Source organism: Fusarium keratoplasticum, chromosome 1, assembly GCF_025433545.1.
Source record: "Fusarium keratoplasticum isolate Fu6.1 chromosome 1, whole genome shotgun sequence".
NCBI lineage: Eukaryota > Fungi > Ascomycota > Sordariomycetes > Hypocreales > Nectriaceae > Fusarium > Fusarium keratoplasticum.
In genome coordinates this window covers 6,056,483-6,079,311 of record NC_070529.1, presented here as the reverse complement: position 1 = coordinate 6,079,311, position 22,829 = coordinate 6,056,483, and the positions used below count along the sequence as shown (strand labels likewise).

The window sequence follows — 22,829 nt, the reverse complement described above, 5'->3', positions numbered from 1 at the left end:
CTCCTGGCTGCGCGGGTCCCGCGCATCCCACGGTTCGCCCGGAAAGTCGTCCGATGAAGGGAGACACAATATCTGAGACTTGGCGTGACTGGGAAAATATTAGTATGCTACTTCATTCGCTGGTGGTATAACGGTTGTTGTCTTCCAGAATTAAACTTCCACTGCAACGTAACCTCTTCTCCTCAACCATAAACCAGCAACCATGTCACCATCATCTATTGAAACGAAGCTGCCCAACCTCTCTTTGCAGGTCGGTCCGGATCATGAACTGAAGTTAGTGAATGTTCCGGTGCCATCGCCCAAACATGACGAGGTTTTGATCAAAGTGAAGGGTTGGGATCTGTGGGTAAGGAGTCTCTCCACCCGTTATTCCACCTGAGTGTTTATTCACGCAAAAATAGATCGGATATTTACTTTTGGAAAGCAGGCGGAATAGGCCCGCTTAGAATCGAGAATGACTACTTGAGGGGGCCTATAGTCCGGCCTATTCCCGTGACTCGGTCTTCCGCAACTCCGTTGTGCTCGGAAGACCAAGCACGGGGGGGCGGTTGAGTTAGCAAATGTACGCTTGATTGGGGAAAAAAGAGACTTATATCATAGCTATTTTATAGTGCAGAGAGAAGTCACTTCATTATTATCATAAGCATGCATTGCTGTAATTAATGGTTGGGGTATCTTTATATTTATGATCTCAACGCGACGGTTAGGCGGGGTAGTGATATCTTACTCACACCATCACTTGCAGAACTCGAGATTATCTCGATAAAGAAGTGACTTATAATAGTATGGGGCGCCTATATAATTAGAGGTATCTTTCTTATTACCCTAATCAACCGGCCTTTTCCTTAGTCAACGTACCCCCCGTGCTTGGTCTTCCGAGCACAACGGAGCTGCGGAAGACCGAGTCACGGGAATAGGCCGGACTATAGGCCCCCTCAAGTACATTCTTGGACATGAGGGTTCTGGTGTTGTTGTACAGTGTGCACCAGATGTCGACTCTCTCCAAGTCGGTATGTGGCAAACTTCCCCTATACTGTCACAGTGTCCAGAATTTATACCACAGTGCTGACATAGTGCAACAGGTGACCGTGTGGCTATTGAGGCTCCTATGCCGTGTGAGAATTGCCAGTTTTGTCAGAGTGGAAGGCGTAACATGTGCAGCAACTTGCGTATCATCGGCGTGTATCCCACCGACGGAGCCTTGCAGAGATACATGGTCCATCCGGCCAAACTGCTACACAAGTCTGTTAAACCATATGCTGGCAGACCATAAAATCAGTCACTAACAACTTGTTAGGCTGCCAGACAACATCAGCTTTGCCAACGCTGCCCTGCTAGAGCCACTCAGCGTAGCAATCCAAGGGATCCGGGATGCCGGCGGTCTTCCACTCGGCAGCGCCGCCTTGATCTGCGGTGCTGGGCCCATCGGCTTGTTGACTTTGGCAGCTGCCAGGGCCTCTGGGGCTCACCCGTTGGTTATCACAGACATTGAACCGACCAGGTTGGAGTTTGCCCAGAAGCTCGTGTCTTCGTGTTTCACATACAAGGTCGACACGAACCTGACTCCTGAGGAGAATGCCAAGGCGATCAGGCAGCTATACGGGCCGGGAGAGTACTCTGCCCCCGAGACAGTTCTTGAATGTACTGGCGCGGACATCAGCGCCCTTGTTGGATTCCATGCTGCAAGAATGAGTAGCAAGCTTGTCATTCCTGAAGTTGGTAAGGGTACATTTACCGATTTCCCCACTGAGCTTATGATGGGTAAAATGGTCAGTATCATTCCTCCCAAGACAGCCATTGAATTTATCTAACCTGTTGTAGCTTTCTATCAAGTCCTCTCGCAACTACTACGATACCTGGCCGGCTGGCATCGCCTTACTCAGCGGGGCCTGATAAATCTGGATCTCATCACACATAGCTTCCTGTTGGAGAAAGCAGATGAAGCCCCCAAGTTGGCTGCCGAGTCCAAGCATGACACTCTCAAAGTGCAGATTGTTGACGAGTCTGATGGCTCTCAGTATTAACCCGTATCTTTTGATGGCAGAGGGAACTCGCCTTTCAATAGTAGCAGATGCAGTCTAAATAAGATTTACACTAGTGGAGAAGACGGGTATCGCCCTCCCATGAGGATACAAGCCTCCCCCAAGAAGGTGACAGGGTGTGAACACTCTGTCGATCCAACCTAGCTTACCACCAATGCAACTATTTAAACCTTGTTTCTGTTGTGTGCATATGCCAGAACTGAGAGACTGGCTGGCGGATGAATCAGGATCGTTTGGTATAGGTTGTGTCCACGGAGAGAAGCGTCACTGATAATGACCGTCAGGACAATTACTAGCAGAATAAATACTTAAAACAACCACAGCCACTGTGTTAGCATTGGGATATGATGCTATGATGTGTTGATAATGTGTTCTTTATTATGGTTGAAGCCCGGCCCTTGATGGGTTAACTGAGCCAGAAGATCGATCGTAGAACGTCATCAAGTAACTGCTCGTATATTATATTGCGTGTGCCTTTTTGGCGTTATGAAATGATTAACTGTTTCAGCAAACGATCACCAATCCTTCCAGCTGACTCGCCCTTGAAAGATCACCAGCCAGGGCGGAAGTTTTTCCCCTCTCTGCAGAACCCCGGAACTCCATCTTCGTCAACCAGCTTGCTTCTTCCTTTGACCTCTGACATCATGCTTTGCAGTTGCCTCATCGCCTCCTCTCGAGCCATGGTAGAGGCCCTAGCAGAACCTCTTAAACGGGAAACAATCTGGGCGGTGATCTTCGAAGCATCCTCATCAGGCATTGACCAGCATCGAGGCCGGTCATCTTGTATGTTCGCTTTGTGCGCGGCCATTACTACCCTGGCACATGGTTGCACTTGCTCGTGCCCTATGTTCGCCATGTTGGCCTCTGGATCGAGTTGCTCGAGAATTCCATTGATCAGCCATACGTGGTTGACACTGAGGATGACCATCGACGGACCACTGTAAGCAAAGTGGACCTCTTCTAGACAAACCTTGACGCATTTGTAGCTAAGCTGAGTGCCAGTGAGCGAAACTCGCACCGGGATATTGCCTGAGAGGGAAGCGCCTGCTTCAAGAAACACCCTCAAAGTCTTCGAGACCTCTCCAGAGGCTTTGCGGCTAACGCTCGAGCCCATAGCTGTCCTATAATGTGAAAGTCTCCTCAAGATCGTGCTGAGATAGAGAACCCAGGGGCTTGTCAAGGCATCATCGTTGCCGTTGGGGGCAGCACCCTGCTGTAACAGGCACTGGATCAATGGGCCTCGGTCCTCATACACAGTTTCTTCATCCCTAATGTTCTCAACTCTATGGCAAAAGCCGTACAGAAGCGCATCCAGGATTGAATCAGGGCCATTCCTTGGTTGCACCTGAAGTATTCGACCGGCAGTGTAGCGCACGAGCCCTGACAAGCCTGCCCAGAGGAGAAATTTGGCCTCGATCAATTTCGGATCTCGCCTAGGTAAGTTCCGTGCCTTGAGACCCATGTCTGCGAATCTTGACCACAGTCTTCTTGTCTCGTAGGCCCTTTCAATGGCCGATGTGAGATCTTCTGGAGGATCACCATCCTTGTCCACGGTACGGCTGACTGAGAGTAGAAATGAGCTAAGCTCGCTGTATCTGAAAAGGTGTTTGATGTCCTTAGGAAACGGCCAAACGTAGCAACGCAGTAAGCAAGCTCTGATCAGTCTCGTACGGGCGTCATTTACGGATATCTCGCTGGTCTGCCAGAGGCGCCGCCCGTCCTCATTTTCAAGGAGAAAGTCGCGAGCTGTCCGGTGAATGAACAGGACCTTCATTTTTGCATAGTGCACCATACTGTTCCTCCTAGGAAGCTCGTTGGACACTTCAAGAAGTCCGGCTGATCGGATCTCGACTGCCCTCGCAACGTGAGAGCACCTCTTATCAATCTCTGCGGTGGAGAACTCCTCACCACGGTCCAAGAATCGATCCAAGACAGTCGCGTCAGCAGCAGCCATCAGCTCAAAGACAGACACCGACCCTCGCTTCAGGCACTGAAGGGTTCTGGAGTGCACCCTCTCCTCTACCGTATATTCCGCCGCAAATATGATGTTAAAGAACCAAGAAGAACTCTTCTGGTAAATCCCACAGTCATCGTTTAGCCTCGACCACATGTCTTTGTACAGTGCTGCTAGGTCTCCCGGCATCGACTCAAGTCTCTGCCCAAGTTCAGTATCAGAGTCACCGTTCTCGATTCCCCTTGCGAGACTCTTGGAAACTAGAACAACCCAGAGGAATACCCCATCGGCCTTGCAGATGATGGAATGCACGAAGGCTTTGATGCGTAGTTTCTGGCCTGTTGGTGAGATGGCCCGGTGCAAGCATCCTGTGGCATATTTTCTCATGTCATTTTCTGTCAAGTCCTGCATTCTGAGACTTGCGTGAACCTGGAGATGGTTTCGCAAGACCTGTTCCGGGCGGCTCGAAAGACATAGTTTGACTCGTGGTCCCGAGAGCCTATCCAGGAGGAAGAGAAGATCATGATAGTCCCCTTGAGGGGAGAATTCGTCCAAGCCGTCAATGAACAGACAAATTCCACTTGTGGATTCCGAAACACAGTTTTGAAGAAGAGCTTCTAGTTTCTCTGTGTCCCAATCCGCGCTTGATGACGGTTTCTGGCAGATGCCACGTGTCTTGTGAAGGTAATTCAAAGCCATCTGTCTGTTCTCACAAAAGATCTGGTACATCAAAGAGCATAGTAGGCCCTTCAAACTTTGTTGTATCTCTGATCCTGCTTTCCAGAAGTAGTGCGAGAAAATCTGGACTTCGGACTGCCAGTTGCCCAAAAGCCTTTTCGTCTTGGGATTGGATGAGACGAACTTCATCAGAGTGCTCTTCCCCGAGCCTGGCTTGCCAGAGATCCAGTAGATGTGGCATTTGGATTCCAGCCAGTCCACGAAGCTGTCCCAGTGTCCTCCTTCCCCATCGAAACTGGATCTCGGTGAGAAGCCACCCGTAGAATCATCCTCATCAACAGTTGTCCACTCTGAAAGGGAGGATTCCTCGTCCGGTCCCTCGAGTATCCAGCAGTATGTTTGAGGATAGTTCTCAGTGATTTGATTCTTTCGTTCCTCCATGCTTTCGAATTTAAGGCTTTGTAGTAAGCGCTGATAACCGACTTCCTCATTTTGCTTGTCTTTCCATTCCTGGAATTGGTCTATTTGTCGCTGAGTGTTGCTTTCCACAGCAGTAATGTGTGTTTGTAGCAGTTGGGTGTTCTTGGACGACTCAGACATGATGTGCGCTTCCATGCGAGATTGCGCATTGTTCATGGCCTGGAGCAGTTGATCTCGCGTTTCCGTATTTCCCTGAGCGATCAGATCGAGCTTGTTTTCGTTTATTGCAGAGCACTGCTGAATTGTGTCTTCCAGAAGGCGGCGTGAGTCAGTGAGGGCGCCTTGCTGCTCGATTGTAGAGGCATCAACTCGATTTAGTGTCCTCACAAGAAGTTGAGTGTTCATGACCGATTGGATATTTCTGAGGCTGGTCTCCAACTGTTCTAGGCGCGGTTTCCGAAAGAGTGTTTTGAATCCGAGTCGAAAACTAATTCGATCTCCTTTCTGGCCGTTCTGAGGTGAAAGATTCTGCATCTCTTGGGCCAACTTGGTTGCGACATCGAGACACTTCTCTGCTGTGTCCCGAAGAGCCAGATCATCGCTCGATAGAACACCAGTGCCTCTGTTCAGATTGCTCTTCAGCGTCTCAGAGATTTTTGACAGTTCTAGACTGTAATCGTTGAGAGCGGGGTCCGGCTGTCCATCTTTAGAGATCTTCCTGCACAGTGAGAGAGTCTGTCCAGCGAACGTTATCGTCTGCATGACGCTGCAGGCAAGCCCGAGGGCTGCCAGAGGCTCGAGGCCAGACATTGAAGAAGTTTCGGTAGAGGGATAAGCTGCCACTGTTCAGATTCTTCTGATGAAGTTGAAAGATGGGAAGGAATGCGAGAGAAAAAGAGAGAAGATTTGAAGACGAGGCTCTCAGCTGGATGGCTGTGAAATGGCTGAGCGTGCAGGTGCAGGGATGTCTCTCGACAGCCAATTACAATCATCTCGAGGCTTTCTGAGAGGGCGTTCCGAGTCCTCAAGCACAGGTGCCCATGGCATTTTCCTGGGTATTCATGCATGTTTACAACAGCAACAGCAGTCCAGCTACCGATAGGCATATTTCATTACTCGCGGTAGGTATTATAAGCCATGGATCCAAAGCGATAGATGATGAAATAAGCGTGAAAATGATTAAAAGTTAGGTAGGGAGTTAGTCCGGAGTCGGAACGAGATACCTATTGAATAGCATTATTGGGGGACTTTTCGGGCAAACATGGGAGAAGAGGCAGGGAGACAACACGAGGGCCGGTCAGCCCACTTGCGCCCTGGGCATACTGGTGTGGTTAAGAGTCGGGGGTGCTTCCCTCAACATCCATAGGAGTGCAGAAAGGTTTGACGTGCCCGATTAACTCTCCATTCTCAACGAGTAGAAGAGAAAAAACTGATTTTGCCAGTCTTCTTACCAAGACTTTGTCAGTAAATGTGGTGAAACCGTCACGACGGAAGCCATTTAAACCCCACCAATCGCCGATCGGAGCGGAAAGTGGGGCCGCTCACCGAAATCGCCGGGCGGATTTTCTCTTCTCCCTCTAAATTTTGGCGATGCCACCGGCCCACCACGGACGATCCCTCGAACAATGACTCAATTGGCACGAGTATAGCTTCCTCGCCCTTTCTTTTGCGATCATGATGCTCCCTCTTGGTCGCGGAAGCTTTGCTCTGCGCCGTAGAGCATGCGCAAGCTCCCTAACGTTGCTGCGGGCGCGGCAATGCCTGCCCCGGCGCTGCTACTCCCAGAGCTCCGACCCAGAGGCTAGAGCTACAGCTGATGGGACGATCAACGAGACCTACAAGAAAGATATTCTAGGCCTCTGGGAGAAGTGTACGGCTCTCGCATACTCTCCGCACACAATGGCTAACACGCGTCAGACAGCAATGCGGATCTGCCCCTCAAGAACACCAGGCCTGGCAAATACTCCGGGTTACTAGGCAAGAAGAGGGCTGTATCCAAGAGCCTCATCTTTGCCGACCTTACCACCTCGTCGGGGGAGGTGATTCAGCTCTGCGCCGATGCCGCAAACGATCCCGAAGCCCACGCCCTCTTGCGCGACGTCCCCGCCTTTAGCCCCGTCCTCGTCGATGTGATCAACGAGACCCCGAAGAACGACAGCGTCGGGGAGCCTTCGTCCGCTTCTTCCAAGCCCACCGTCTCCCTCACGAACCTCCGAACCCTCAACAGTGTCCCTAAGGACCTCATTGTTACGAAAGAAGTCAACTTCCCGCCAAACAAGCGACACTACCAGATCAAATTCCACCCAGAGCTTCAGGCCCGCCTCAAGTTTCGGTCATGGCTCAAGGCAGAGCTGACCAAGGGCCTTCTAAACAAGGGATTCATCGATGTTGAGACTCCGACGCTGTTCAAGTCAACACCCGAGGGCGCCAGAGAATTTCTCGTCCCGACCCGCCGGCGCGGCATGGCGTACGCTCTGAACCAGAGCCCCCAGCAGTACAAGCAGATTCTCATGGCGAGTGGTATCGGGCAGTACATGCAGTGGGCTCGCTGCTACCGTGACGAGGACTCGCGGGCGGATCGCCAGCCAGAGTTTACGCAGCTAGATATGGAGTGGTCCTTTGCTGGTGCGACAAAGGTGAGGCAAGACGTCAACGACATTGTTCTAGATGCTTTGGAGGCCCTACGGCCGGCGCATAGCTATAAAGAGATTCGAAAGCAACGAGTGCCCGTATTGACAGAGATTCCTGATGGCCCACAGCCTTCGGATGAGCCTCTCGCGCATAAGTTCACAACGATCAAGTTCCAGGACAGTATTGCTTCTTATGGAACTGATAAGCCTGATCTGCGCATCCCCAACAAGGTATAGTTCTCACATGGGTCATTCAATGTACACTGCTAACAGTTTCAGGTCCATGCTCTTCCAGACCTGGAGCCTTATCGCCAGTTCGTCAGCATGATTACTGATCTAGAAGACCCGCTAGTCGAAGCCTTCACATTCCCACTGGAAAACTGCTCTCCCCAGGAGGCGCACGAGTTCGTCATCAAGTTCATGGATGATCTGCCTACGGGACTGGCAAACAACCCCGATGGACAGCCTTCAGTGCTGGTTTACGACTCGAGCAAACCACTCATGGGCTTGAGCTCCGTCGGCTTCGAATTTGAGGCCATCTTGGACCTTGTATCCGAGGGCAAGGAGCTCAATGACGGCGATCTCATCGTTTTCCAGGCCAGGGAGAAGCCCCAGGGTCAGTACTGCAAGGGCTCCACCAAGATTGGCGAGATGCGCAGTGCTCTCTGGAAGGCCCTGGTCGAAGCAGAGTACATGTCGACGCCGAAACTCGGCACCCCTGGCTCACTTCAGTTTGTGTGGGTGACTGAGTTCCCCATGTTCAAGCCCGTTGAGGAGGGTGAGCCAGGTCAAGAGGGCAGCGCCGGCATCGCGGCATCCCACCACCCCTTCACCGCGCCCCTTTCCCAGGCCGACCTCGAACTTCTCTTCACAAACCCCCTCGATGCCAAGAGCGCAGCCTACGATCTTGTGCTCAATGGTGTCGAGGTCGGCGGCGGCAGCGAACGTATTCACGTTGCCGAAGTTCAAAAGTTCATCATGCAGGACATCCTAAAGGTTCCCAAGAAGCGAATCGCCGATTTTGCTCACCTATTTGAAGCCCTGCAGTCAGGATGCCCTCCTCACGCTGGTTTCGCCCTGGGTTTTGACCGACTCGTCGCGCTCATGACGGATACATCAACGGTTCGGGATGCCATGGCGTTCCCCAAGACGATGAAGGGAGAGGATCCGCTCGTTAAGTCGCCGAGCAAGTTGACAAAAGAGCAGCTTGAACCTTATGGGTTGTATCTCCGGGGTCAGAAGGACTCATGAGGAACCTTCCAAGACGGGAGGATTTGGATAGCGCCTTGGCCCGCAGTAGCTGAGGGTATCACATCGCGACTCACTAGAAATGTTTCATGTTTGGGCTGGGAGGCGAACTATATACTGTATTGTAAGTGTAGACAAGTGTACCATAGAGGCAGCGTTATAGAACATATCACTCAATGGTAGATGATCAGAAGATGAAGTAAATATGTTTAATGAATTGATGCTTGTCTAGAAAACAGTTCTGTGCTTCGCGCGTCGTAAACCGTTGCATTATGCCCTATGCCCAGCCAGTTCCGGCAACGACGTTCTATCGTGTTGCTCGTAATCTAATGCCCTTGGGTCCCCAAACTCCGATAATCATTAAAAAATGTGTATGCCTTTTCGCGCGAGGGGGTATCTCGAAGGTCGTGACGTTGATGTGTTGCGCTTAGGCCATGATGAAGCCGAAAGCAGTGGCGCCGAGGGCAACCAGGGCGGCGACGGCACCAGCCTGGCCACGCAGGCTCACGGCAGCGTTGTCGTCGTCGTCGTTGTCAGTGCTGGTGGCAGCCTCGTTCACAGCGCTACTGACACGGGAAGCAACGCTGCCAGCCTTGGTGGAGACCCAGGTCTCAGCGGCGTCGATGGCGGTGCTGATGTGGGAAGCCTTATCCTTGGCCCAAGACTCGGCCTCGGAAGCGTGCTCCTGACCCCAGCTCTTGACGTCGGAAGCCTTGTCCTTAGCCCAGGACTCGGCTTCGGAGGCGTGACCCTCGGCCCAGGTCTGGGCGTCGTTGGCCTTGTCCTTGGCCCAGGTCTCGATGTCGTCGCCAATGTCGCGGCGGACCTCGGGGGCCTGGGTGATGGCAGGGGCAGCGTTGTTGGCGGCGACGAGGCCGGCAGCGGCGAGAACGGCGATCTTAGTGAAGAGCATGTTGATGGTGTTGTGTGGTTGGTGGTTGAGTGTTGGTGTAGAAGATGGAGTAGAGTTGGTTTGTTGAGATGTAAGGTTAAAGTAGAAAACCTGGGGTATTTGACTGTTGTGTTGCAATGAGCTGAGATGAAATCAAGATTAGAAGGGGCATAATCTCCCTTCATATATACCTGCGCGGCGGCGTGTTTCAATTTTGTTTGCTTTCCCTGGTCATCTCATTTCGCAATGTGGCGGGGACACAAGTTGCGTCAATGCCTCCACTAATTTTCAGCTACCGTTGTCACAGCCATTTGAGTAAGCCAATCACGGCTTCTCCCTTTTGCAGGGGATCTCCAGCTTTGTTCGTCCCTGCCGTCGATCGGCTGTGGCTCCGCCTAGACTGCGCCATGCCAGGCCATGTCATCACCGCCTGCAAGAGTCCGACTGTCAACTGCCGTCTTATTTTTCCCCTGTCAGACAAAAAGATCCACAGATTTACCTGATTTGTCTCTGTGAGTGCGCAGCGAGAGTGGCAAGGAACATGCCACGAAAGGGCAATGGACATTCCCGATCTGGAGACTGCTGCACAGCCAGCCACGGTAATGCATCAACGGTTCGGTTAAACTCTTGAGTTAGAGTTTTTGGTCGTTGCTATTTTGGTTGCAACGCGTGGCTGGCAGCCACACTGGGGCGCAGGGAGACGTGGCGACGCCATTTATTGATGGGGCTGGTGATTCCCTGCTTTGAGACGGGACGCGTTGCCCCGTGCAGAGGGAGAGGCCTCCTAAACAGCCTGGGAGAAATACTTACGCAGCGCCAAGAGTTGAGTCGTTTTGAATGAATTGGTCTACTTGTAACATGTGAGGTAGCTTAAGCTATGCATGCATGGTCAAAATAAGGTTTCTTCAGTAAGCAGGGATCTGAGCCATGGTTTACATCCTCGCATTCGCGATGAGGGAGCAACACCACCCCACCAAGTTAGTTAGCTTTTTAGATAGCGCTCTAGCGGTTCGAAGTCTGTGGGGGGGAACTTTCACTCAACCAAGGATGGGCGATAGGGGTAGGTGTAGGGTCGGTCTTGTGCATGGTGTTGAGAACTGGCAATGCAACTTCAAATATTACATCGCATACTCTTCCAGTACGGCTTTTAGCTTCCCCTGTGATCTACTTGTAATTCCTTCTCGCCCTCCCACTTCCATCGTCAGGAGACGGCATCTTCTGGCTCCATCAGCCGCGATTTTGATGTTACTCGGTGACCTCTGTTAGTATTGCTTCTCAGAGCCGTCCACAATCGACAAACCTTGATTCCTCTTCACCTTAAAGATGTAAACCATGGCCAGAAGGCTAGGCCCGGCCCGCATATGGCCGCCGCCGGTGTCATGTCATCCTCCAGCTCCCCAATCGACGAGCAGCTAGATGAACTTGGCATGTTTGTTCCCATAGAAACCAAGAGCGCGCAACCAAATCAAGTTTCCCTTGTCGAGTCGGATTCTGTTTGGGTCCCCATGCGCCTCTTTATCCTTCTCATTCGGCAGTCGAGAGCAGCGAATAAACTCATTGCCCTCGATTTCGTAAGCCCCCATGTTCTGGACCAACCCATACTTGGTTCCCCTGCGGAGGTCAAGACAGACGAGGCCTCTCCCACGCACGGTATCAACCTCAATCATGATCAGTCCGCTCAGCAGCATCGTCCACGTGCTCAGTGGTCTGTCAATGGAGAAGCTGTCTTCCGACTTGCGATTGAACACTGTGTTGTACGGGCCTCGCGTCTGGAGGACCGAGATGGACTCGTCCTGTAGTAGCTTGGCAAGGATGAGCTGCTCGTCGACGCCAGTCACCGAGGATAGCTCCGATACGCTCTTGCACAAGACACGTCCGTGTAGGAAGTCATTCCAAGGCCAGTTTTGAACACGAACGCTTTTTGCCACGAGCAGTACAAAGGCGGCCAGCACCCAGCAGTACGTGGTGATGTTGAAGGGGTCCACGCCCGTAATTCGCTCCCCGACAGCCACGCCAATGGACACTCCGCCGGCAACGAGCACGGCGCAGAGGAGCATGAGTAACGAGACATACAGCCTGCAATGCACCATGACGCCCTTTTCCTCGAGTACCCAAGGCTTCATCGTGTTGCTAAAGTTGTCGAGCTCCAACTGGTGACGTTGAATACGTTCCGGGGTTGTCTGGTCGTCATCTGACATCTGCGAGGTTGCCTTGGCTGCATCCAAAGGAAAGCTAGTCTCGCGACCAATGTCGGCGAGTTGCCTTCCGGCGAACAAGTTGTTGCGCTGCATTAATGCTTTCGAGAGAGACCTGGGCTCGCCCGGGCCGCGATTGCGCTGCTCGACATCATATTCGGCCGTGGTGAGGCAAAAGAAGGCCATGTATTTGCCAACCTCGCGCGGTTTTATTGGGTTCTTCTCCCGCTCGTTCTGAAGCTCGGTAAAAATGGCCGTGGTGATGAACTCGCTCACGGAGCACACTATCGTTGGGCTCGTCATGATCAAGGGGATCATGACTGTTATAGCGTGGCTCATGGACTTGAGTATAAGAGGGTCACACGTTTGCGCGTTCTCGCTATTGCGCCCATCAGGTGCGTAGCTCCATGAGACACGGGTGACAACCGACTGGTTCGAATCGTCGGAAACGATGCTCTCGGGCTGATTGACCATGCCACTCGAGCCGCTAGGCGTGGTACCTGGTGGCTGGTTACGTGTAGATACTGACGCCTGGACATAGTTCACGGTCTGATTAAGCAAATCGAACGAGCTCCTAGCGCAGTTGACCATCTCCGTGTCAGAGGTGCCGAGGAAGTCGTTTTCGTTGTCCTGAAAGACGAGCGTGCGAAAGTGCTCGAAGCCCGTACCATACACCATTGAGCAGAGTTCGTATGAGGTGACCGACTTCGTCATCAGTTTATTCGTTCCGCGTAGAGGGACTAGGATGCAGCGAAGCAGATTAAAGATGTTGAGTCGATACTTAGCACACTGGAGGAAGTAAACGCTCCGCATGGAATCCTTCTTGCTCGAGGGTTCCAGCGGCGCAAGCTCCCCCCGCAAGTTTCGCATGCCTTCAACTAGGGGCTCGATGTCAAGGTCAAGGTCAATGCATGCGAAGCCCTTGTCCATCATTTGATTGGCGCCTTGTCGTCCACGAACATCGTACTCTTTTGGTGCCCGCATGTTGCGATCTGGAACACCGTTGTCGATGGAGATCTGAGCGCATTCCTGCAGCCTTGTTGACACAATCTTTACTTTGGCGGATATCTTGGCCAAGTTGGCAAGAATGTGGAGGTGAAAAGACTTCCCATCGGCTGCAGCGCACAGTACTCGAGCTAGTACGGCAGTGCAATAGTTGACAAAGTCGAAGGAATCTTCGCGGCTGCAGCGCAACTTGGTCTCGCCGGAATCATCCACGGTATCGTCCTCTTCCTCCTTGTCACATAGATAGTCAAGAACAACTCGGCTGCTCTTCAAGAAGTCAACCTTGCACAGATCCTTGATGTGCAGCGCGAGAATGCTCTCGCCGTCGTATATGGCAATGTTGACGGCTTGCCAGATATGGTCGGCCATATCGGCGAGCATCTCGTACGACCTTTTTGAGTCAACAGCCAGAGCCTCGCTTCCCTTGAACTCCAACGGCGTAATGCTGGTGACAACATCGCGGAGTCGAATGACCTCGGAAGCCCAGAGCCGTTCCTGGATCTCCTCGCTCACTTCATAAGGCGTGATGTCGTCCAAGTTCGGCAGGTCAGTGACCTCAACCCCCGGTGCAACGGAAGGCATGCAGAAGCGCTTGTGCATGTTGACGACTTCAAGGATTTCATCTTTGGTGACATTTAAGCGAGTTCCATGTCCAGGCTGAGGCTCATCGTCCCCTGAGGGGACCAAGGTTTGCGAGTTGGAGTCCGACTTCATAGGCGCGATGTTGTCCTGCGACCAGTACTGAGAAAATTGAAGATGTCGATAATATGGAAAAGAAGTAAACCAGAGATGGAGAACAAGCAGGTCGGGCGTACTTGGAAGGGGGCGACGAGGAGATAAGCGATACAAGCGCCAAGATGCACCAGGCTCCGAGCCTGCTTCCCACAACTTGACAACCGCGGTGTAAGGCATACTTTACTGTGCATGGGCTGACCGACATACTCGCTAAATTGGTATTGTGATTGGGCATTATTTCGCCCAGGATGGCAGGCCGCCCAACAGAGCGTCATCCGAGTATCTATCCTTACAGAACATTGGGCGGACAGGTTGAAAATGTGTTTCAACCGCAGAACAACTGCAAGCCCCGCCATATCAGGCAATAATGCTATGTGGCAATATTGGGAGGCCTACAGATGGTCATCGCTTCCATCTCCATCCATGACTGACGAGCCGAGCCCGGTAGACTCCTACCACCCACCCAAGAAACATCACGCTTGCTCCAGCATTTCAATTCCATGACATCCTGTTCTATTCTCTGTCTTGTATCCTATTTAGCCTCATCAACCAACCGTTCTGTTCCTTCACTTGGGAGCCTTCCTCACTGCAACCATGTCCTTTGAGGAGTACCAGGCAATTCTGCCTGAGCTACTCAGTGCCCCTGGAACTACCCAGCCTGCTCCTCCGGAAACAACCCAGCCTGTGCTTGAAGCAACAGCAATCACGGTATGTCCCTAGCTAAGCGCAACCTCAAGAAAAGGCGTGAGCATGAAGCAATTGACAGAATCCCAGACCCAACCCAAGCCATCGAACAATGTCCGAGCCAAGGGCTTTGTGGATATCATCGAGTACCATAGCGAAGGTCACGAAGTGGAAATTATCCCCGCCGAACGGTTTCTTCCCACAAAGAGAAAGAGCAACAAAAAGCAACAAACGTACAAAGACTACGCAGTTGTGCTCCGCCGAACATGGGTGCAGGGGAAAAACGCCCCCGTAGAAGTCGAAGTGCAACTGGAAATCCAGTCCGTGGCCCTCTGTCGAGCATTCCGAAAGATTGCCGTCAACTCTTATGAGGACACTGACCTATCGAGTTTCCCGATCAAGCTCAAAAGTCCCTTCCCGGAGATTTTCTTCTACCGGGATGAGATCAAATCCTTGATGGAAGATGAGAGCAGAAGCGAGGAGGTCCGTCAGGGCGCTGGGGCCTTGTACGGTTTCGTGCTCAAGAACAGGCTCATGACGAGTATCGTGGCAGATCACGAAAAGTACTTTAACGAAGGCCAGGTCATTGGCGACATCCTCTGGACCATTTACCCTCCAAACAGCCTGGTGGTCATCGATACTGGAAAGCTTCAAGAGTGTTGGATTTGCCGCAACGTCGCGAGCTACCAGCACGGGGACGGATACCTTTGGATGGTGACTGGCTTCAGAATTGGATACGATGGATCCTCCCCTGGACTTACTAAACAGACTTTCAAGCTTCCGGTTTCGGACAAGCAGGTGTGTAAGATCTCAGATCTGCCCCTGGTCCCAATCAAGAACTACCAGGGCTGGCCTTCGTTGAGAGAAACTTTGCTTGCCAGGGCCGCAACTTTGCAAAAGGTGCTCGGAAAGGACCTGTCACAATTTGCGCCACAAACATACGCCAACGTTGGATGGCGGACCGAGTTCAGTAGCTACAGCGCATTGCTGAACCCTATGTTGCTCGCCAAACAGGTAAGTTAGAGTGATTCCGAACTATTGCAGATGGCGAAAAGTATCGCTGGGAGGACTGTTGATTGCTAATTTGTGCTGCAGCTTGATGACCGTGTGGTGGTGGACTACAAGTCGTTCCTCGATGAGAACCAAGGCAGCGCGGCTGAGCTCGTGGATTTTCGGAGCAAGCTCAAGAAAACCAAATCGACGGCAAAGGCAAAAGCAAGGGGCGTCTTTTCTAGCGATCGCCATAGAAAGAAAGACCGTCGTCGTCGCCGCCGGCATCACGGTTTCATGGGCTACCCGCCCGACGATTCCGACTCCGACTTCGACTTAGACTCCGACTCCAACTCTGACTCCGACTCTAACTCTGACTCTGATTCCGCCGGGGTTGATCCCGATGCGTCCGGGACCGCCGTGGATGCCCAAGAGTCTGAAGGCTCGCCCGAGCCTGACCTCGGCAATTTGGATGGGTTGTCCGAAGCGGTAGAAGAGAGCTTCAGCGTCTCGAAGGAGAACTTCAACCTTTTGTTCCCCGCCCTCGTTCCTGCGTTTGGGCTCAAGAAGAAGAATTGGCTCTGGGTACTCAGCGATCAACTTCGGGATGTCGCTTGGAACATGGTCGCATTCAAATCCCTGCAACTGGAAAAGGCAACGAAGCATCTCGTCCAAGCTCTGGTGAAGGGCCACAAGGCCAACTCGACTGCGTTTGACGATGTGGTACCCGGTAAAGGCCAAGGGCTGGTTTTTCTTTTGCACGGGTACGTCGTTTGCTCATTGATCAAATGCTCGCCGGCTAACGAAACCATAGAAAGCCTGGATTGGGGAAAACTCTCACTGCTGGTGGGTGATGGCTTGCCCGCCGTGGGCCAGCAATGCTCACAAGTTCTATAGAGAGTGTCGCAGACTACCTTGAGCGTCCCCTGTATTCCATATCAGGTGGAGAGCTGAGCACCGAGGTCACACAGTTGGAGAAGAGGCTGGATGTAATCTTTGCTCTGACCAAGAGATGGGATGCCGTCTGCCTCCTCGACGAAGCCGACGTGCTCTTGTGCAAGCGAAACTCGGCCGAGATGGACCGAAATGCCATCGTTGCAGGTACACGCAGATTCCGAGCTTGGCTTAGGTCCCTTCCAGTGGCCAGATCAAAGCTAACATGTGATGACAACAGTGTTTCTCAGGAAGATCGAGTACTTCCAGGGTGTTTTGTTCCTCACCACTAACCGCAAGCAAGACTTTGACGAGGCATTCAAGAGTCGAATTCATGTCACGATTTCCTACGGGGACCTGTCAGACGAAGCCCAGTCAATGATCTGGGAGCAGCTGATTACCACAAATAAAGATGTGCAAAAAGACGATTCCTGGACTGCTGGCGCTTATTCAGCCCTTGGGAAGTTGAAGCTCAATGTAAGTAACCTCCATCTTTCTCTGCGCCGTTTCAACGTCTCTAATCGACCTTGGTAGGGCCGGACAATCAAGAACATTTTGCGGACGGCTGTCGCATACGCCAATGCTGATGGGGAAACACTTGGCCTTCGCCATGTTCTGGCGATTTTGCAGACCGAGCTTAAGGAAGTCGATGAGGAATCGTCAGTGAGCACGGACAGCTTGGAGAGCACCAAGAAGGCTCAAGTCAAGGCTGCTTTGGATGATTTGCAACGGTTATTGGGATAGGGGCATATGTCGCTAAGAGAGCAAGTGGCCATTATGTCGAGGTTGATTGGCGGATTTGTTGTAAATTGTTAGATGGCGTTGATGACTGTATTTACGTTCGTCTTAATGGAGATACCAATGCATGCCTGCCTGTGTCCAGTCCACTCTTTGCCTCGGGTTAAGTAGCTCGACGGAAGTAATTGAGCGACGCTAATACCTGGGATATTATGAGGTCATCATGGTATTCAGTATGGCATCGGCGGAAAGGTAGAGATCCTGCGTAAGCCTACGCAAAAAGGGCTGAATATGTAAATGAAGCCAACCGCCGCGAGACCCATCCCCGACCGCGTGGTGGCCACAGGCCTATGCTAAATACAGCTGCGCGCTGCATGCGCCGTCCCTGTTCTTTCTACTCTGCATAGCCATCAATTATCCCAACTTTTACTGTCATCCTTGCACCCATATTTATACAAACCCCCTGTAAGAATTGTCCTTGCCGGATTTCGACCCTCTATCCCTCCTCTTCTGGCCTCCCTCTTTCTTGACTGTCTTGTCGTGAACGTCTACGCAATGTCGCTCCATATTCCACTTTCGACTAAACACCTGACGGCAGGTAGGACATGAGAATGTCTCTTTGGCGTGAGGCTGGCTAGAGGACACATCAATGCCATGGTCAAGTATGCCGAGAGGGTTGGCTCACTTGGAAGTAATCCATGAAACAAACCTGCCACAAGCTCCTGTATCACTGAAGAGTGACTGGAAGTCGAGAGTGTTAGCCCATGGTACAGTAAGCGAAACCTCGGGTGCTTAACCTACCTTACCAATCTCAGTCATGTAGTTTATGGCTTCTTCAATGCTCTGCAAATACCCCATCTCCACTAATGCCTCAACTACAGAGACTATCCCGCGTGATGTGACATCTTTGGTCTTCTTTTCGGACACTAGGTGCCTTAAAAATTGGTTGTGGATGCGCTCCTTCTCTCGCGTGCACTCCTGGTTCCAGGAGAGTAGCGAACGTATGTCTTTCGATATCACGCCTCGGCCGGATAGGTCATACCAGAAGTCCCCGTTATCCTTGAAGTACTGAAGTACAGCGGCGAAAACCGAGGTGTCGCATAGCTCCTTGGGGCTATTGATGCAAGCCAGCGTGGTGTCGGGGACGCCGCTCGTGGTGGGCTGCTCGACTATGTTGGGTGAGACAATAGGTATGGTGTCCAATCTTGGGGCATAGTAAGACTGCGCAGTTGTTATCGAGGATAGCTCGGGCGAGAAGGATGGATCAGGCGACAAGGAAGGGTCGAATGAGAAAGATAGATCGGATGAAAATGATGGAGCAAGTTGCTGCCAGTGCTGCTCTGCGTCTGTAGAGTCTGTGGACTTGTCAGCATGGCCCCTCAGTCTCTCTTGGAGGCGCAAGTTACATCGATCAGAGTCTCGGGTCGCAGAATCGGCCATTGAGAATCGGGGACTCTGGAGCCCGGAAGCCTGGAGGTCAGTCAATGGCGTCAGGCCAAAGCTCGACTCGGAGACATAGCTGGACGCCAGGTCACTGCCGTAAATGGCGCCCATGGCCTGCTCGGTCATATGACCTCTACCCAGGTCGATGAAGTGAAGGCGATGGTATTCTTCGGGCCAGAGCTTTTCAGCAAGCTGCTTGAATGCCACTTGCTCCGCTAGATCCTCAAGGGCATTGAACCAGAGGGCAATGCCAGCTAGCATTTTCGTCTTCTCAAACCTACCTCTCGCATGCAGCATACTGGAGACTACATATGAGAGACTGCAGAAGGCAAAGATCTTTTTGAGATCATTGGGAGCGGGGCCTGTCAAGGTGTTGCGGAAGGCAAAGACCGCGGCTTCTAGAAGCCCCTTGGCATCTCGGTACATCTCACGAAGATGGGTGATGACTGGCACATCCAGACTATCAGCTACCCTCACAAAATGCCGCCAATAGCATTGCACCCCAGCTCGAACATCTCCAATTGAGGACCAAGCCTTCTCTCGGGGTTGGAGAACCGGGGACACCCCCACAGGGATCGTCTTCAGCTCAAGAGCAAGGTTGTCGGTTGCACTTCTGAGCAGCGAGGTCGCGCGGAAAGGTTGTGTCTCGTCGAAGTACCGCATACCAACAAAAACCCCATCAATCACCCCAAGAGGCTCCATGGCTCGGGCTCCCCCCGGTGGCACCGCCGGTGGACGACAAGTCGCTGTGCGTCAGTAGACAGGAAGTCATACATACGATGTGCAACTTATTGTGGGTGTTGTAGATGTGCAAGTCGGGTCTGGGGTATTTGGGGAGTGAATTCGCAACTTTATCCACTGCGCCGCGTCTGAGATCATATTTATTCATCTGGGTGAGGCTCATCAGTTTTACTCTCTTACGACGAAACCCCTCAGTGCAAATAGCGCCTGGTTTGCTAAGATCGTTATTCATTGGCGTCTGCCCAGACCAACACATCATTTCAAGGCCATGCACTGTTCAGGTGTTTGGAAGCCCCCGAGGAGTAGCAAAGTGACTCAGGCTTGACCAATGAGTTCATCACAACCCAACCGTGCCCGATGAGACCTCGCTTCTTTGGAAGTATCTGCAAGTCATTTCTGCCCAGTTTCACACTTTTGATGGCGAGTAGCTTTGTTAGGCGGTCGCAGGGGTGTGGTTCAGCCTTACATGGAAGCCCTACTTCACTCGTTGGGTGACGGGGCTTCAGCGTGTCAGTCTTAGCCTCGATGAGCTGTACCGGCATTATCGGGAGCTCATGAATACTGACCAACACCTCAACAATGGATATTCTGTGGCTGTTCCTGAGTAGATACGGAAACTCGCGAGTAAACTGCGAGTAAATAGTTCAGCAGGTTTACTCCTCGAGTAATCTCAACTCAGTACTCGGAGCAGATAGCGAACCTAGAGAAAAATACACACATATGTTAAAAGCCTTTGAGCTGATCATCCATCATGATACTTATTGAGAATGCCAGCACAACAACTAGATGCTTTTTTTGACTCCTCGACAAGGGCCACAGATACCATACCGGCATGAGCACTCCGAAAGACAAGATGAACGGCGAGCAGAGTTGGTAAACTCAATCCGAAATGTCGGAAACGAGTACTGATAAAGGAGATAGCGCCATCGGTAATGCTGCAATTCTGGCTGACGGAACCGGAGCGTGTCGTCTTTGCGGTTGATGTTTGGTCGTCCGAGCGGGCTCTCTCCAGGCCTAGAGGTTACACGACCGCTGACAGCGGGGAATCAAAAGCAAGGAAAACTGACACGTTGCTGGACATTGAGGATTCGAAGTGTGTTTCAACGCCATTTGCAAATAGCAAGACAGAGCCTGGCGTCGTGTGACGCTGTTGATTCGAGACTCGGGAAACAATACTTTTCTAAGCGCAAGGAAGAAGAAAATAAATAACAACCGCCGCCCTTTACTCGTGAATAATACCTTCCCTTGTCCCTGTCGCGCGCCTCAGAAGCCCCCTGTCAGTCAAAACACTTCACACTCGCCATACAGTTGTCAGGCTGTCGTGCCCCGGCTGGCTGGGCACTGATTCTTCTTCTGGTGTCTTTTCATGTTCCACTTTCTAGGGAACATCTTTTTGCAGTCCGGACACCTCACAGCGCCCCTAGGGAACAATCAACAGTTAGTAAAACTGTCGCTTGAGCTACTTTCGGAGAACTCACTTTTTGGCCGGCGCGTTGCAGCGACATTCCTGCGTGGACAATTCAGCAGCCGTTGGGGGGGTCTTGATGCTCTGGCAGAACATTTCCTGCGCTGTGTTGTCATTGAACAGCACCTGCAGTTGGGACATTAGCACGCTGCTGGGTATTGGGGGCCAAGGCTGCTCACCTCTGCAAGCGCTGTCATGTAGGACTGCGCCTCGTCAACGCTCTGCAAGAAACCATAGCCGACAAACTTCTTGGTGATCGACAGAATAGTTGGACATGGAGTCTGCAAAAGCTCTTGCTTCTTGCACAACGGATCCATATACAATGATTGAAGACATTCCTTGTCCGTCGACCTTTCCTGGTTGGAAGAGAGACACGAATCCAGGTTCTTGGCGGTTACCCCGTTCCCAGAGAGAAGCACCAGGGAGTCGGACGAGCCATCTAGAAAGCTCCCAATAACCTTGAACAACTCTGTGCCTTGGAGATGCTGCGGGCCATTGGGGGCCGAAGACGCTGCCCTCGACTGGCTTGTGTTCTCCAATTGACCGAAGGATCCAACCTGGAACCCGGCTTGATCAGGATCCGACCATGGGGTATCTGCAATTGCGTTCATGGTCCCGCCAGGAATCCAGCCGAGGACAGAATAGTCATTAGTGTCTCCCGCTGTGTCGTACGGCTCGAAAGGGCGACCTTGAGAAGTGTGTACCCAGTTGGCCGCAACAGGAAAACCGCCCGGTAGGGCATCAAACGTAGCCGAAGTGTAAGGCAGCAAAGGAACATCTTGGATCTGCCATGTTTCAGAAGAAGTGACACTAGGGTAAGCCTGAGGATCATTGCTTCTGGGGTATTGAGGCCAGTCTTGGTGCTGAGGAGCCATTCCGACGTGGTCAACTTGCACGATCGGAGGCCAGGATTTTGCCATGGCAACCTCAATCATCTGTCGGTCCTCTTGCTTTTCCAGGGACTGTAGACAGACCCGAACGTCGTCTAGAAAATTCACCGAGCACGATGTTCCCTCGTGCTGAAGAATGCGTGACACGGCATATGACAGACTGCAAAGCCCAACGACCTTGGGAAGATCAGTAGGCACAAGACCAGCCAAGGCGTTCCGATACGCAAAAAGCGCAGTGTCACAGAAGCCTTCTAGATCATCCACAGCCAGGGGCACATCTCTGAGGCCTTCCCATTGGCGCTGCATCTCACCACGGAGCGCTTCCAGACGATCCCATTGTTGCTTTTGCCTGTCAATAGGGCAATCTGACGCAAGAACGTTGAAGCCAGCGAGCAACCCGTCGATATGTGACAGCCTTCTCGACGTCGGGCCTTCCGGATTCGGTCGAGCCTGCATTGGGGCCCGTTACTTTGTGTGTGGCACTCGACTCGGTCAGAGGTGCAATGGTGCAAAGCGAGGCTGCGGTTTCATCCTTGCGTCGAGGCGTGGGTGTAGTGAGCGTCAATAGATCAAGTACAAGAGAAAAAGATTGCAAGAGCAGTGATGAAAAGGCATTGTAAAAAAGCCTGCTTCATCAGGGGAGGGAGGACGCTTTTAATAAGCAGCGACGGCTACGTGCAGCTCAGTTTTGCATCTCCCACCGACCACGTCTCATCATTCTAGGGCGATGCTCGATTCATGGCCGTGGCACACACGTTTTTCCTCGTACAAGGGCCTGCAGAATGCACACTCCCGGGCGAGAAGACAAGGCATCCGACCCCAAGGCTGCAAGTACTTGTGAGCAGGCACGCCAGTCAAGAAATAAACAAGACACCAGAACTCCTCAAAGGGTTACCCAAGTGTTCCAAAGTAGGACGAGTAAAAGAAAATATGATAAAAATATTAAGAATATATGATAATGAAAGTAATATTTAAGAGTACTTTGATCTCTTCTTATCATGCTTTATTGGCCATCTTCAGAGGAGGATAATCTAACAGGTGCCTCGTTTTTTCCATATCCCAGGTGGCAGGGCCTGAAAATGGGAGCCCGGAAGCTGGCGAACTGCATCTGAGGCGAACGAGGCGCGTCAAGATGCCTCGCGCTAC

General features: G+C 52.0%; 7 protein-coding genes and 1 pseudogene across 8 annotated transcripts, besides 1 other annotated feature; 3 read left to right on the top strand and 5 right to left on the bottom strand.

The window, feature by feature from the left end:
- Positions 1 to 202: 202 nt before the first annotated feature.
- NCS57_00179800 (PKS-ER domain-containing protein) lies at positions 203 to 2,024 on the top strand (the record flags this gene model as incomplete). The annotated part of the gene is made up of 6 exons (XM_053051849.1): positions 203 to 342; positions 402 to 500; positions 850 to 1,010; positions 1,083 to 1,242; positions 1,298 to 1,773; positions 1,822 to 2,024. 6 exons carry the CDS (start codon positions 203 to 205, stop codon positions 2,022 to 2,024), a joined length of 1,239 nt encoding a protein of 412 aa, XP_052920364.1.
- Positions 2,025 to 2,592: 568 nt separating this feature from the next.
- Positions 2,593 to 5,904, bottom strand: NCS57_00179700 (NACHT domain-containing protein; the record flags this gene model as incomplete). Its single annotated transcript, XM_053051848.1, has 1 exon — positions 2,593 to 5,904. One exon carries the CDS (start codon positions 5,902 to 5,904, stop codon positions 2,593 to 2,595), a length of 3,312 nt encoding a protein of 1,103 aa, XP_052920363.1.
- An 840-nt stretch (positions 5,905 to 6,744) lies between these two features.
- NCS57_00179600 lies at positions 6,745 to 8,975 on the top strand (annotated as a pseudogene). The gene is made up of 3 exons: positions 6,745 to 6,964; positions 7,012 to 7,955; positions 8,004 to 8,975.
- Positions 6,745 to 8,975: a sequence feature.
- A 424-nt stretch (positions 8,976 to 9,399) lies between these two features.
- Positions 9,400 to 9,885, bottom strand: NCS57_00179500 (uncharacterized protein; the record flags this gene model as incomplete). The annotated part of the gene is made up of 1 exon (XM_053051847.1): positions 9,400 to 9,885. The coding sequence occupies one exon, from the start codon at positions 9,883 to 9,885 to the stop codon at positions 9,400 to 9,402; it is 486 nt and encodes a 161-aa protein (XP_052920362.1).
- A 1,391-nt stretch (positions 9,886 to 11,276) lies between these two features.
- NCS57_00179400 (uncharacterized protein) lies at positions 11,277 to 13,778 on the bottom strand (the record flags this gene model as incomplete). The annotated part of the gene is made up of 1 exon (XM_053051846.1): positions 11,277 to 13,778. The coding sequence occupies one exon, from the start codon at positions 13,776 to 13,778 to the stop codon at positions 11,277 to 11,279; it is 2,502 nt and encodes an 833-aa protein (XP_052920361.1).
- A 615-nt stretch (positions 13,779 to 14,393) lies between these two features.
- On the top strand, positions 14,394 to 17,150 carry NCS57_00179300 (AAA domain-containing protein; the record flags this gene model as incomplete). The annotated part of the gene is made up of 7 exons (XM_053051845.1): positions 14,394 to 14,507; positions 14,574 to 15,497; positions 15,579 to 16,237; positions 16,288 to 16,319; positions 16,371 to 16,574; positions 16,648 to 16,883; positions 16,941 to 17,150. 7 exons carry the CDS (start codon positions 14,394 to 14,396, stop codon positions 17,148 to 17,150), a joined length of 2,379 nt encoding a protein of 792 aa, XP_052920360.1.
- A 444-nt stretch (positions 17,151 to 17,594) lies between these two features.
- Positions 17,595 to 19,289, bottom strand: NCS57_00179200 (C2H2-type domain-containing protein; the record flags this gene model as incomplete). The annotated part of the gene is made up of 4 exons (XM_053051844.1): positions 17,595 to 17,778; positions 17,830 to 17,885; positions 17,946 to 18,499; positions 18,551 to 19,289. The coding sequence occupies 4 exons, from the start codon at positions 19,287 to 19,289 to the stop codon at positions 17,595 to 17,597; spliced, it is 1,533 nt and encodes a 510-aa protein (XP_052920359.1).
- A 1,350-nt stretch (positions 19,290 to 20,639) lies between these two features.
- NCS57_00179100 (uncharacterized protein) lies at positions 20,640 to 22,139 on the bottom strand (the record flags this gene model as incomplete). Its single annotated transcript, XM_053051843.1, has 3 exons — positions 20,640 to 20,748; positions 20,807 to 20,919; positions 20,973 to 22,139. 3 exons carry the CDS (start codon positions 22,137 to 22,139, stop codon positions 20,640 to 20,642), a joined length of 1,389 nt encoding a protein of 462 aa, XP_052920358.1.
- Between the last annotated feature and the right edge of the window lie 690 nt (positions 22,140 to 22,829).